The 13,039-nt window shown below is 47.9% G+C and overlaps 1 protein-coding gene across 2 annotated transcripts in view; it reads right to left on the bottom strand.

The window, feature by feature from the left end:
* The window catches only part of celsr3 (cadherin, EGF LAG seven-pass G-type receptor 3), a 142,638-nt gene extending 130,981 nt beyond the window's left edge, over positions 1 to 11,657 (bottom strand). For both annotated transcript variants that reach the window (XM_049580099.1, XM_049580100.1), the window contains exon 1: positions 5,510 to 11,657. In XM_049580099.1, the coding sequence (XP_049436056.1) occupies positions 5,510 to 11,225 (5,716 nt within the window). In that variant the 5' untranslated portion in view covers positions 11,226 to 11,657. The remainder of the gene's footprint in view (positions 1 to 5,509) is intronic.
* Between the last annotated feature and the right edge of the window lie 1,382 nt (positions 11,658 to 13,039).

The following is a 13,039-nucleotide window of genomic DNA, read 5'->3' as shown; positions in this document are numbered from 1 at the left end:
CTGTGACATGTCAAAATGTCTGCTGCTAAAAAGGGAGCTTGAACAAAGTCTTTCTAATGTGTTGACACACAGTCTTTGTTTCAACCTTCATCTACCCGGGGAAGTGTAGTTAGGCACATGTTTTTCTTTCCCAGCAAAGCCCTATTCCTCATTCAAACTGCTACACGCATTCACAACTGGGACTTCGCCAGTATGCAACCACAGTCTGTGCTGCTGGCCACAGGAGCAGCTGGGAGTTGCTTTGCTCAAGGGCACCTTGAGCTGATGCTGTTCGGGATGCCAAGCTTAAATGTTTTTTTTCTCATTACTTGCCACAACTAACTGACCCTAAAGCCGGTTTCATGTGTGTAAATGTAAAATGTGTGTGTCTGTGTGTGCTTAAACTGCTAGCAACCAGCATGGATGCAGCTTTTAATCTCTATGCTCCATAAATATGGGAATTATCATGAGAATCAATAGTCTGGAGCTAACCATCACAGAGAGAATGAGAAAGAGATAGAGAGTAGGAGAGAGGGAGGAAAGTGGGAGAGAAAGAGAGAACGTTAGAGAGGAAAGTATGAAAGACCGAGGAAGTAAGAAAGCAAGACATGCGGCAGTGTAGTCCCAGCCCTCTCTGCCATGCATAGATATTATTCATTGAAGAGGCATGAATACACTCTCAAGTGCAATGCTTTGAGCCACCTGAGAGTACACATACACACACACACACACACACACACACACACACACACGTGCACGGGGTTACTATGTGCGAATACAAATCATGCACGAGCAGGTACACACTGAGAAATCTCTCTACTACTAGAAAACACTGTTCAAACACACACATACATAAAAATCAGGCATAAACACACAAACACACAACACACTGAGGCACATGGACAGACACACACACACACAAGGAGAGGAAATAAGGAGAAGCAAAAAGGAGGAGAGGAGGAGCAGAGTTGAAAAGAATATGCCGTGGAAGAGACACAGCCCATGAGAGTTATGTGAGGATTACAGGGAAGTATCGAGGGAAGGAGAAGAGTCGGAGGACAGAAGGATGGATTACTGAGTACAGAGGAAGAGAGAAGGAAGAGAACAGAGGTAGAGAAAAGAGGTAGAGAGGAGAGGTAGAGAGGAGAGGCATGGCACCTGTGTAAAGAAATAATACACAAGGTAAAGACTGAAGAGATGGATAGAAGGAGAAGAGAGAGGAGGCAAATGAGAAACAAACTAAAAGAGCGGAGAAGACAGAAGGGAACAGAAACTACTGGAAAGAAGGATGATGAAAGAGAAGAGAGAGAAATGCAAGGAATAAAAAATGGCTGAGAAGAATTCATCCATCCATCCATCCATTGGAGGACGAGCAGAATAAAGGAAAGGAAGCAAGTGATGGGAAGAGGAGGGATGGGTAGTCTCAGATAACACACAGCACACAATGAAAGTGACAGCTTTGCTCCGAGCATGACTCTGGCTGACTGTTGTTTCATTATAATCTCATAACTGTCAAATTCTGGAGCGATGGAGAGAGAGAGCAAGAGAGAGAGAGAGAGAGAGAGAGAGAGCAAGAGAGAGAGAGAGAGCAACAGCGAGAAAATTGGAAATGAATCTACACGTCTGGTTCAACTGAGCTGAATGCACACTGGAATAGGCAGATGGAGACAAAGGCTGGCACATGCATATATGTAGTTAATGGCGCACACACACACACACACACACACACACACATACAAACATTAGGTTTGTCTGATGGCACACTCATTCACTCAGTCACTGCTCTCCATAATTAATCACTAGTTCAACCACGCATCTATCCACTAACTCTCTTGTTCACAGAGATGTTCGGACATCAATTTTTTCTTTCTCAAGACCAATTCTGATTCCTTAACTTGCGCATTGGCCAATACCTGGTACCAGTGTTGTATTGGAGGGTATATCCAGGTATACAGCATAAAAAAACAGCAGTTGCCAGTGTGCTCACATTGCCTATTAGTGGGTGGACAACCCAACACTTGGTGAATTCTGCTGATAGAAAGAGTCGACATTCACGGATCAGAATGTGACAGTGACGAATACTTGACTGCCACAAGCCAGTTATCCCTGTGGTAACTTTTCTGACACCTCCTGCTTAAAAAGTCAGAAGGAGCGCAACTTTTGGAACAGTGAAGAAGAATTTGTCCACATGTGAAACTACTTTAAAATTTATTGATAAATTATGTGGTATCGAATCGGTGCGTAGAGTAGCGTACTCACAGATACCTGATATAGCATTATAAGCTGTATCGGAAACATTTCCGATACTGGTATTGCTATCAGAACAACTCTACCTGTTTACTTGGTTTAGATCACTCACCCATTCCTTCCGACACTCACTCACTGACTGATTCACTTGTTTGCCATGTCAGTCATTTTATACAACATTTGTCCCTCTCATTTACTCACTCAGTTGCTAATTCATTTAGTCGTTTACTCACTTGCACCCTCTAACTCTTAAATTAAACCAGAGACCTTTGATTGACCAAGACAGCCTACTTTAGATTCATTTCCTGTATCTGCGTCACATGGGTTTCACCACTCCCTCCACCCACCACCCAAGTCCTGAGTCCATTCATTCCAATGGGAAAAGTGACCATTGAGTACATATTTTGACCATTTCCTTTGCCCCATAGTGAAGTAAATATTGGACACATTGTCCACAAGCTCCAACCCTTCTTAACATTCTTACATTGAAATGGCATTGTTTCAGACAGATGAATCAGGAAAAAAAATTAACTTTGTTCGAGGCATGTCTCTGTTTTAGCAACATACTCTTGATAGCTGACAAGATCTTACACCTAGTTCATATCAGACATTAGCCTAGTGGATAAAAATAAGCAGCAAATAAGGAAAAAAACATTAAATTTGTATTGTATATAGTGTTGTATTGTTTTGAATCTGACTTCATCCATCCACACAAATTTTACTACACTTCCTCATATACCTCCACTTCCAGGTGGAGGTATATGAGGGAGAGACAACCACGCCCAGTTAGGAGACCAGAAGTGAATACTGTTTTATACTACTGACAAAGCCTATAAGGTGTTATCTTTGTTTTGTCACTCACTTATTTACTTAGTCACTTTCTCTTATATTCACCCACATACCCATTTACTCACTCATTCACTTGCTCACTCACATACTTATTCCTTTATTTTTCCACACCCTCACTTGTTCACTCTGTCAGTCATTTGATAAGCCATGGACTGAATAATTCACTTTGTAATGTTTAGATTCACTCACTCACTCACTCACTCACTCACTCTGTTTTTCACTTTGTTAGACATTGATCACTCGTGCACTCTCTCATACGATATATCGCTCTGAAATTTAAGCTCACTCATTTACTCACTTGCTCATTTACTCAAGTCACTTTCTCTTTCATTCACCCACTCACCCATGTGCTCATGCACTCAGTCAGTCTTTCTATAATTCACTCATTCATTTACTTGCTAACTCACATATTCACCCATTCACACACCCATTCCTTCATTTCCCCACACCTTCACTCTGTCATTTGATCACTCATGGTACTGAGTAATTCACTTTGTACTGTTTAGATTCATTCATTTACTCGCTTACTCACTTGATCACTTGCTCACTCACTGATTTTCTCCTTGATTCACTCACTTCTCACTCCCTTGTTCATTTACTGATATTCTCAGTCACTTTGTCCTTCATTCACTTGTTTACTAACTCCTTTGATCATTTACTGACTCCTTCGATCACTGTCAAACTCACTCACTCAAACAGAGTTTACTCATTCAGTCACAAACTTAATCACTCGGTCACTCGTTCCATCACTCACTTTACTCGCTAACTCCAAAATGACAGCAGAATGAATATGTATAAGCGTGCACTGTCACCAGTGAGGCTGGTATGAAAGCAGGGTAAATAGGGAAGCAGGTCACACACGCTCCCAAGCCAGAATACAAACAGAGGACTAACCACGCCGTCAAAGCAACAATGCCGCTCTCGTTTTCTTTCCTCATTCGGTTACTAAGGCTTTGATCACTGAGAGCAAAGAAGCCTGAAACGCTTTCAGAAAGCCTTTATCTTGGCGCCAAAGCCTGGAAATGCAAAAAAATAAAAGCACCTAAAAGCAAATTAGAATAAAATCGACTTTAATTCAAAAGGTTAAGACACTATTCCTCCATATCCATTCGATTTCAACCAAATATATTATCAAATCCTTGGCTGGTAGAAAAAACTGTTTAAAATATAAATTCAATACACAGTACAGCCAAAAAATACTTTTAAGCTTTATGGTATTTCTCAGTGCGTTACATCATCACATAATGGATGGTCAACAAGCATGTCAGGTCAGTATAGTGCCTTTCTTGGCATAGTGATAGCCCATAAGTTTACACTGTCCCATTTCATCAGGAAATAAATCCCATTAGGGAAGTATTGAGTACCATTTTGTGGGATATTGAACAGCAAGTGACAGTAATGGGCTCTGCCAGTTGGACTGGTATGCATCCTTGTTTCCCTACTAAATAGATTTTCTTTAATTTCACAAAATTGCTATGGCAACTTGGCAGCACTTAGCCCAGATCACCTGTCAATCAAACAGTGTGGGTGGTACTGTGATACCAATCACTGCTCATAGCTAAGCAGCTCCAGCAAAATTGTCATTGCCAAGTCCGAAATAAAGTATCTGCTGTACACCAACATATCTCATAAACTGGCAACATGCTGACTGACATGAACGTTTAAACGAAAAAACCTCCTAATAAACATTATCATCAGTTATCTCACATTGATAGAAGTGCCTTCAGATATTTATCTTTTCTCAAACATATTTTCTCCCTTCTGTGATATCGACTGTAACATCTTCTCACCCAAAATCCACACTCAGCATCACACGCTCTTTCCTCCTCATCTTTTTCCCCTACACTTCTCACCGCTTCCGCGCTTTGAAGCTCTGCTAAGCCGACTAGCATCAATCACCTAAATGTTTACCTCCCAAGCTCTTGGGTAAATCTAACTTGAGCAACAGCTCTGTCACTGTCTATATTTCTCACACAAACACTTGCACTCACAATGTCTCCCAGGAGCCTTCTCCTTAAGGGACTCAGGTGCACGTAACAGATGTCTGAGACACAGGTAACAAATCAAAATTTCTCACTTTCTTTCCCTCCCAGTCAACTTCATTTCACAACGAAACACACACACACACACACACACACACACACACAATCAGCCGGATGTGTTTTAAGAAGCCCAGTTAACTCCTCATTCCTTCATGCTCACAAATCAAGAAAAAGGGACAAAAGGAAAGGTGGAAGCAATGCCCAGGGCTAAACTAAATGTCATACAGTGCTATCACACCCCTTTCTCACTCAGACCTGTGGAGTCTGAGTCCTTATCTTCACAGCATTCGTTACAGTGGAAAAAGCTACAGGGAACTCTACACTGACTACACACACACACACACACACACACACACACACACCCTCCCATTTCTCCCTCCATGGTCTCTTACCTGTGACAGTGATCAGCATGGCAGCCACCAGCGGCCTGTTGTTATCCAGTTTTCGGCTCAGTCGGATCTCTCCGCTGGTGTGATTCAGGAGCAGCAGGTGAAGCTCGTTCCCTCGGTCGATGGTGTAGTACAGCCTGTCTGACACGTCGGGATCATGGGCGGGTACTCTCCCAATTACCCCACTGGGGAAACTGTTGGAGCGATTGGACACAAAGTTGTTGAATATGATTTGGAAGTCCTGCAAAGTGGGCCGGTTGTCGTTCTGATCCACCAACCGGATGCGGACAGTGGCCCGGCTGACTAGGGGCGCTGAGGTAGCCTGGACTACGATGACATACTCATTGCGTGTCTCATAGTCAAGATCAATGAGTGAAGTGAGCTCCCCTGAAAAGATGTCCATCTGAAAGATCTCAGGAATGTTGCCCTCCACAATTTGGTACATGATCTGAGCGTTGGCGCCTTCATCCGGGTCAATAGCTGTGATCTGGGCGACCACAGAGCCTACTGCGCTGTTTTCTTTCACTAGAACCTCAAAGTCATCAGCAGGGAAAACAGGGGCGTTGTCGTTCACATCCAGGACTGTCACCTGGATGTGGACAGGGGTTCGCTGAGGAGGCACGCCGCGATCTACGGCATAAGCTGTGAGCTCATAGAATGGCACGCTTTCACGATCCAAACGGCGAACACTTCGGACGATGCCAGATGTAGGTTCAATGGTAAAGTCTCCATCACCATCCTCACCTTTTTGGAAGGTGTACTGAACACGTCCGTTGGCGTGTGCATCCCGGTCAGTGGCTGAGATTTGGAGGACGCTGGTGAAGGGAGGGGCATCTTCGCTCACTGTTCCCTGATATCTGGGGCTGAGGAACTGAGGGGCATTGTCGTTTACATCATTCACATTAACCTCTACATATGTCGTGTCTGATTTCTGTGGTATGCCGTTGTCTTTAGCTGTTATAGCCAAAGTGTAGGTCATCTGGTCCTCATAGTCAAGCTCTGCCTGGAGTGTTATAGCCCCTGTAGCAGAGTCGATGCGGAATTGTGGGATATTGTCCTCCAGAAAGTATGTGATTCGAGCATTTTCACCAACATCATCATCTGTGGCACTGATCACAACTACAGTGCTTCCGGGTGGTCTGTCCTCATTCACACTGACAGAGTAGTGGGCACTCTGGAAGACAGGCCGATGAGTGTTGGCATCTGTGATGTTGATGTGCACTTGACAGGTGTCATGGAGTGTGCGATCTGAGGCAGTGACTGTTAGAACATAACGCCGCTCCTGTTTGTAGTCCAACGGGAGAGCTAAAGTGAGAAGACCTGCCCCTCCTGCTGTGCTGATGGCAAAGCGGTTTCTGGTGTTTCCTCCTGTTATCTGATAGGTCACCGCACTGTTGACATCACGGTCCACAGCCGTTACAGTCACTACACTGGTACCAACCACTGCATCCTCATTCAGGCGAGCATAGTACTCCTTTTGGAGGAACTCAGGGCGGTTGTCATTAACATCCATCACTGTAATTGTAACACTGGCTGTGGCAGAAAGAGGCGGCATGCCGTAATCCCTGGCCTCCACGCCAAAGAAATAGTGCTCCACAGATTCTCGGTCAAGAATGGAGCTCACAGTGACCCAGCCTGTTGCAGAATTGATAATGAATGGTGTGTCAGAGCTGGTGCCCGTCAACCTGTACTCCAGACGGGCATTATCACCAGAATCTGTATCAATAGCCTGAATGTGGAGGATGGAACTACCAACCGGGGCACTCTCTAGCACTGACGCCTGGAATGGTGTGGAGACAAAGATTGGTGGGTTGTCATTGACATCTGTCACCTGTACACTGACGATACCGGTGTTGTTGGAGAGAGGTGGCCGGCCATTGTCCTGTGCACGAACACGGAGTGTATACTCCCGCTCAGACTCAAAATCAAGCGGTGCCACAACATGGATCTCTCCAGTGACACTGTCAATAGAAAACTGTCCACGGCTGTTACCACTGATGATATTATAGTGAACAGCGGCATTACTGTCCTTGTCCAGGTCTGAGGCACTCACACGGAGGATCTCAGAGTGAGGCCGTACATCCTCCTTCACTGCCACCACGTATCGTTTTTCACTGAACTGTGGCACGTTATCGTTTTCATCCAGAACAGTGATGAAAACTTTAACATTAGCAGAGCGTGGCCCTGGTTCCTTCCCCTGATCACTGGCCTCCACCTGTAGAGTGTAGTGCTCGTTGGTTTCCCGGTCCACTGCCCCACGGGTTGTAATGAGGCCAGAGCGTGGGTCAATCTCGAAGGCAGCTCGAGCAATCGCAGCCGTGTCACCGACAAAGCGGTAACGGATATTGGCATTGGAGGGGGAATCTAAGTCTGTCGCTCTCAGCTGTAAGATGGGATACCCCTCCTCCACGTTCTCCCTGATCGTCTCCCTGTACTCCGTCTGCTCAAATACTGGTGAATGATCATTCCGGTCTGAAACAGTAATGGCCACCATTGTGGTGCCAGAGAGGCGAGAGGCACCAAAATCGGTTGCTGTGACCCGGAAGTAATGCAAATCCATGTGCTCTCTGTCTAGAATCTGAGTGGTGGTGATGAGACCTGTGTCTGGGTGGATGTGGAAGTAGTCAGATGATCGACTGTTCATCAGTGGGGCCATGCTGTAGCTCACCCTGCCTGCATCTCCTGCATCTGGGTCTGAGGCAGACATGATAATTACTGAGGTGCCAGGTGGCTGGTTCTCAGCTACTTGCACTTGGAAGTTATACTGGGAGAAATGGGGATGTCTGTTGGCTGCACGTCGAGAGCGAGACCACGGCATCAGAATCTTCCTCCCCCTCTCTCCCTGTGAGATTTCATCATCTGCTACTATTATCAGTCGTTCCAGGCTTCTCTCTCCCCTTGAACTGTGCCGCTCCTCCTCTCCTTCCACCTCCATCTCCTCCTCCTCTCCAACCTCATGGCTTTCATCTGCCTGGCTCTCTTTTTTCTCTCTTTCGCTATCTGGCTGTGTGATGGTGGTGGTGCTACTGCCCCTATCCTGACCTTTCCCTCCCTCTGCCTCACTCTCCTCTGCCTGGCTTGCCTTTGTTATTCCCATTTCCCTCTCCCACTCCTCCTCCTCTTGCTCTTCTCCCCCTGGTTCTCTCCCTCCCATCAGCCGCGCCTCTCTCTCGCCCTCCCCCACCTGTAATTTTCCTCTCCCAACAGCGGCAGCAGCGGATCCCTCCAAGCCCTCTCCCTCCCTTTCTGCATCCCTCTCCTTTTCTCCCTCGGCCCCCATCTGCCGCCTATCTGACTGTCTGACACCTTCGGGCTCTAATGGCACTTGCTTACCGGATTTTAATTGCATATGTGTACGGTCCCCCTGCTCAGTGGCTGAACAGTCTGTGGAGACGCTCTGAGCGCACCCTGCCTTTACCATTTCTCCCAGCGCGGTCTCCCAGTCGCCTTGTTGCACAGTCTGACCATGCCACGGCGATTTTTCTACACCAGATTCATGACTATGTCCATATGTCTCCTTTCTCCCCTCCTCTTCGTTGTTGTTATTACTGTTGCTGTTGAATCTGCTCCACAGGAACACGCGCTGTGGGTCTGTGGGAGCTGTCCGTCGTGCTGAAATCACGTCCTTCACAGGGAGTAAGTGAAGCGGTCGTGCAGACTCATCCTGCCACGCGGTCAGGTTAATTACCGGGGAAAATGAGAGGTGTTTTGCTGTGGTGTCATCAGGCTGACTGAGAAGACGCGGTGCGAGTGTTGTTGCAGAGCGAGACGCGGCTGACACAACACCGGGAGATTTAACGGGAAACTTCGCAGGCGAGAAAAAGCCTGAGTCACAGGCAGACTCTGAGTCTGAAGTTACTTTCTCAGCACATAGACGGAGCGGTTTGGAGAGTTCTCCACTCTCTGTATAATCGCCTGTGTGTGTTTGAGGGGGCGTATGGAGCGCAGGGCCAAGATACTTTGATGCAAATTTGGGAATTGCGCTTTTGCTGGATGGAAAACGTTGGCCGGGTGTCTCTGTGATGCTGCCGGGGGAAAATTGGATGGGGAGATTCCTCTGAGCTATGACTCCCTCCGGGACCATAAACTCGGCTAAATATCCATCCCCCATTTCAATTCCGTCCAAACAACCAAAGCAAGCACCGGGAACCTCCCTGCTTTCTCCCCGGGTCTGACTGCTCTGCCCTCCGGTTGCCGGTGCTGATTTCCCCTGCGGAAGCTCATTATAAGCCTTACATAGGAGAGTCAGAATCGGAAAAGCCAAACCATTATCCGGATAATTAGATAAATTAATGTGTTTGTTGCCTTGGTTCACCCCTCCTCCTCCTCCTCGCCCATCATTTCCCTCTCTCCTCTCATCCCTCTCCCTCTTATCCACAATTCTCCGACAACCATCTAGGTGCGCCCAGGTACTGGGGTTAAGCACTGCCGGTGTGCTACATCTGAACGCTTCCTCCCCCTCCTCCTCCTCTTCATCTCCCCCACTCCTCGCCCCCCTCTCCCTCTCCTCGCACCTAATGCACCCAGTCAAACAGCCATCATCACCCCCCTCTCTGATGCTGCTGGGATCGATAACATTGTGCCTTCCCAAATGAGAACAATTACCAGCCCTCCTGTCCACGCTGGCTGAGTCCCCATCAGCATCCCGGGTCCTGTTATTGTTTCTGCTCCTGTAAACGGGATGCAGCTGGATTTTATCTGTGTGGCCGGTCTGCGGGGAATCACAAGCTGGAAAATGATAAATGTAGTCCAATTTTGATCCCTGGGTACAATCTGAATTGTTGTTGAAACGGGGGTGAAATCTGGAGGTGTCTGAAGCCTCACTGTGTGGTGATTTGTATCCAGATTGAGGATGAATGCAACAAGAGCAACCGGTTGGCAAGGGGCCAAGTGAGGGGCTGCTGGCCGGGGAGAGGGCTTGTTTGTCAGGGCTTGACCAGCAGAGATGCCCGGGTGTCAGGGAGCACCATGTAGCAGAGAGCCTCCTCACCTCACGAGCCCTCTCCCACACCTCTACCCCTCTCCTCCCTCCACTTCCGGGTGCCCCGCACAGGCCAGAGGCGCGCACAAAGGCTCTGGCGGCGCCACGTTTGGCGAGGTGTGGCCTTGACGCCGGCCACCGTTGCGCGCACGCTCTAGTCCTTTGTACTGCCCGTTTTTTGCCGTTTTGAACCGGCGAGGAGGTGAAAGCAGGTGAAGCAGGAGGAGAAACAACGCCCTTCCTTCTCATCCACCCCCTATCCACTCCCTCTCCTGCGCCGACGCCATCAGTGCTCGACCTGCTCCTAATACCTGGGTGGTGAGGAGGAGGCGGAGGAGGTGATGATGGTGCCGGGGGGCTGTTTGCACTCCTCGAAAACGTCCCGACTCCTTTCTGCCTCTCCTTCCGTGTCCCATCCTGGTGATATCTTCCCGGCGTCCCCCCTGCGCGCTGCACTCCTGAGCATCCTTCAGTCTGTATCCGCTCTCCGGTCCACCTGCTTGGGCGTAGATTCCAGCTGCCCCTCGGCGACTCCCCTGCTTCCTCGCGCTGCTGCTGCTGTTGCTGCTGGCTCACTTTACCGGCGTCTCGGTAACAGAGGCCCGGGGTCCATCGGTTGAAAGCCCCTCCTGTATTCACCGTCCCGGGGGTGAGGGCAAACAAAGGGCCGAGGAGAAGCAGGTGGAGTGCCAGAGACGAGAGCAGGAGCGGGGTGAAGCCCGTTAGCGGTGCAGCCATTTAGTCTCTTCCTTTCTCTGTCTCTCCCCTCCTTTCTCCCTCTTCCACCTCTATTCTCTCTCTGTCTCTCTCTCGAGTGCGTCTTCCCCTTCTCCCCGTTACTTCTCTCTCTCCCTCGTTCCGGCTAGGTGGCCAGTTCCAGGACCGCCGGCACCGCCCGACACCTTCCCCCAGGCTCCCCCGTCTCTCCGTCGGCCTGGAGAGTTGGCATCTACCCGCTGTGGTCCGTGGAGCTGGAGGTCTGAGCGTTAGGAGCGGCGCGGCAGCAGCATCTCTCCTCCCGTTCATTCACATCCAACATGGCTTACACACTCACACTGACTGACTGGCTGGCTGGCTCACACACTACCCTCCTGAGTGTGTGTGTGTGTGAGTGTGTGTATGTATGTGTGTGCGCGCTCTCTAGCAGTGGCGGCACAGCCCGGTGGTAGGCTATCCATCCATCCACACACACACACACACATACACACAATCACACTCTCCTCCTCTCTCCTTTTTCACCCCTCCCCCTATTGCTTGCATCTCTCTCTCTCTCTCTCTCTCTCTCTCTCTCTCATAATGGTCGGCTCCGGTGCGCAGGGCTGTTACACAGCACCGGCGGCGGCAGCCATATCCACAACTGGAATAGGACGGGGGGAATAGCCTGTATCTTACACAATCACTCCGTCATCACCGTATCATCTCAAGAATTATCATCTTCACAAATAGCCCTGCAGGTTTGTCACCCATTATCAGGGTTATGCAAACCCAGAGATGCTGCATGATTCTTAGAAATGAGACTTAAAAAAACAGAGTCTGGCGTTTTAAAATGAAATGATGGAGCAGTGGGAGAGGTTTTGTATGACTTGCAGAATAAAAAAGCAATTTCTAGAAACTTTACCCAAAGGGAGAAAGGCTGTGGGAGAGTCTATTGTGACAAAGCATGTGGGTCTATTATGATAGATGATATCTATTGACTTTTATTTCTTTGCATAAATAAGCTTCAGTTTCACAGCGGGGATAGATTTTCTGATATCATCCTCATCGAGCTGCACACCGTATATTCCCGTCTAGTGATGTAAGCTCTGAATCGTCAGGTTAGCTCTAGTAAAAGTGACGTCATCTCCCGTATCACCGATGACTAATTCACACACACACACACACACACACACGCACACACACATGGATAGAAAGAGAAAACAGAAATTCCAATTCAGGGATTTTATTGTGAATAATGTTTTCCTGCGGAAGGATACACTATATTATGTTTTATAATTGTCCCGGAGGGATTCATATATCTGCTGTTGTAGTAGTAGCCAAATTTATTATAGGATTAGTGTGATTCATTTCAGTGGTGAAGGCACATGCGCGCAATCCAGCAATCATCCCAATTTAACACTAATTTGCGCATGGCTAAATGGGCAGATCCATTTCCTGATACTTGTTGGAAGAAAAAAAAAATCACATTATGCAAATATGTAGGCTACAAATTTCCTCCAACAGCCATCTTCCCATTCAATACCAATTTATAATGCCGGCTGGGTGGTGTAGTTTTTCTAATGACACGGCTGGAATTGAATGTGATTTCTTCCTGTGGCTGATGGGAGGAGATACACAAGGCGTGTCAGTCGGGGACGCCGTGCATCAGCGCCCAGAGGAGCTGAGGAGCGGCCAAGCATGCGCGTGCACGTACGCGTGCGTCTGCACATCCCTTCTGTGTTCTGGCTTTCCCACTTGCTCTTGTGTCTATTAGGCCTATTGTGTGTGTGTTAGTGTGTGTGGTTTCCTTTTTTTCTGTCTTTTTTCTTTCTTAGGTTTGGTCCAGATAACCCCAA

Source organism: Epinephelus fuscoguttatus, linkage group LG7 (genome assembly GCF_011397635.1).
Source record: "Epinephelus fuscoguttatus linkage group LG7, E.fuscoguttatus.final_Chr_v1".
NCBI classification, from domain to species: Eukaryota; Metazoa; Chordata; class Actinopteri; order Perciformes; family Serranidae; genus Epinephelus; species Epinephelus fuscoguttatus.
The sequence above is the reverse complement of the archived record's forward strand: the minus strand, read 5'-3'. Positions and strand labels throughout refer to the sequence as shown.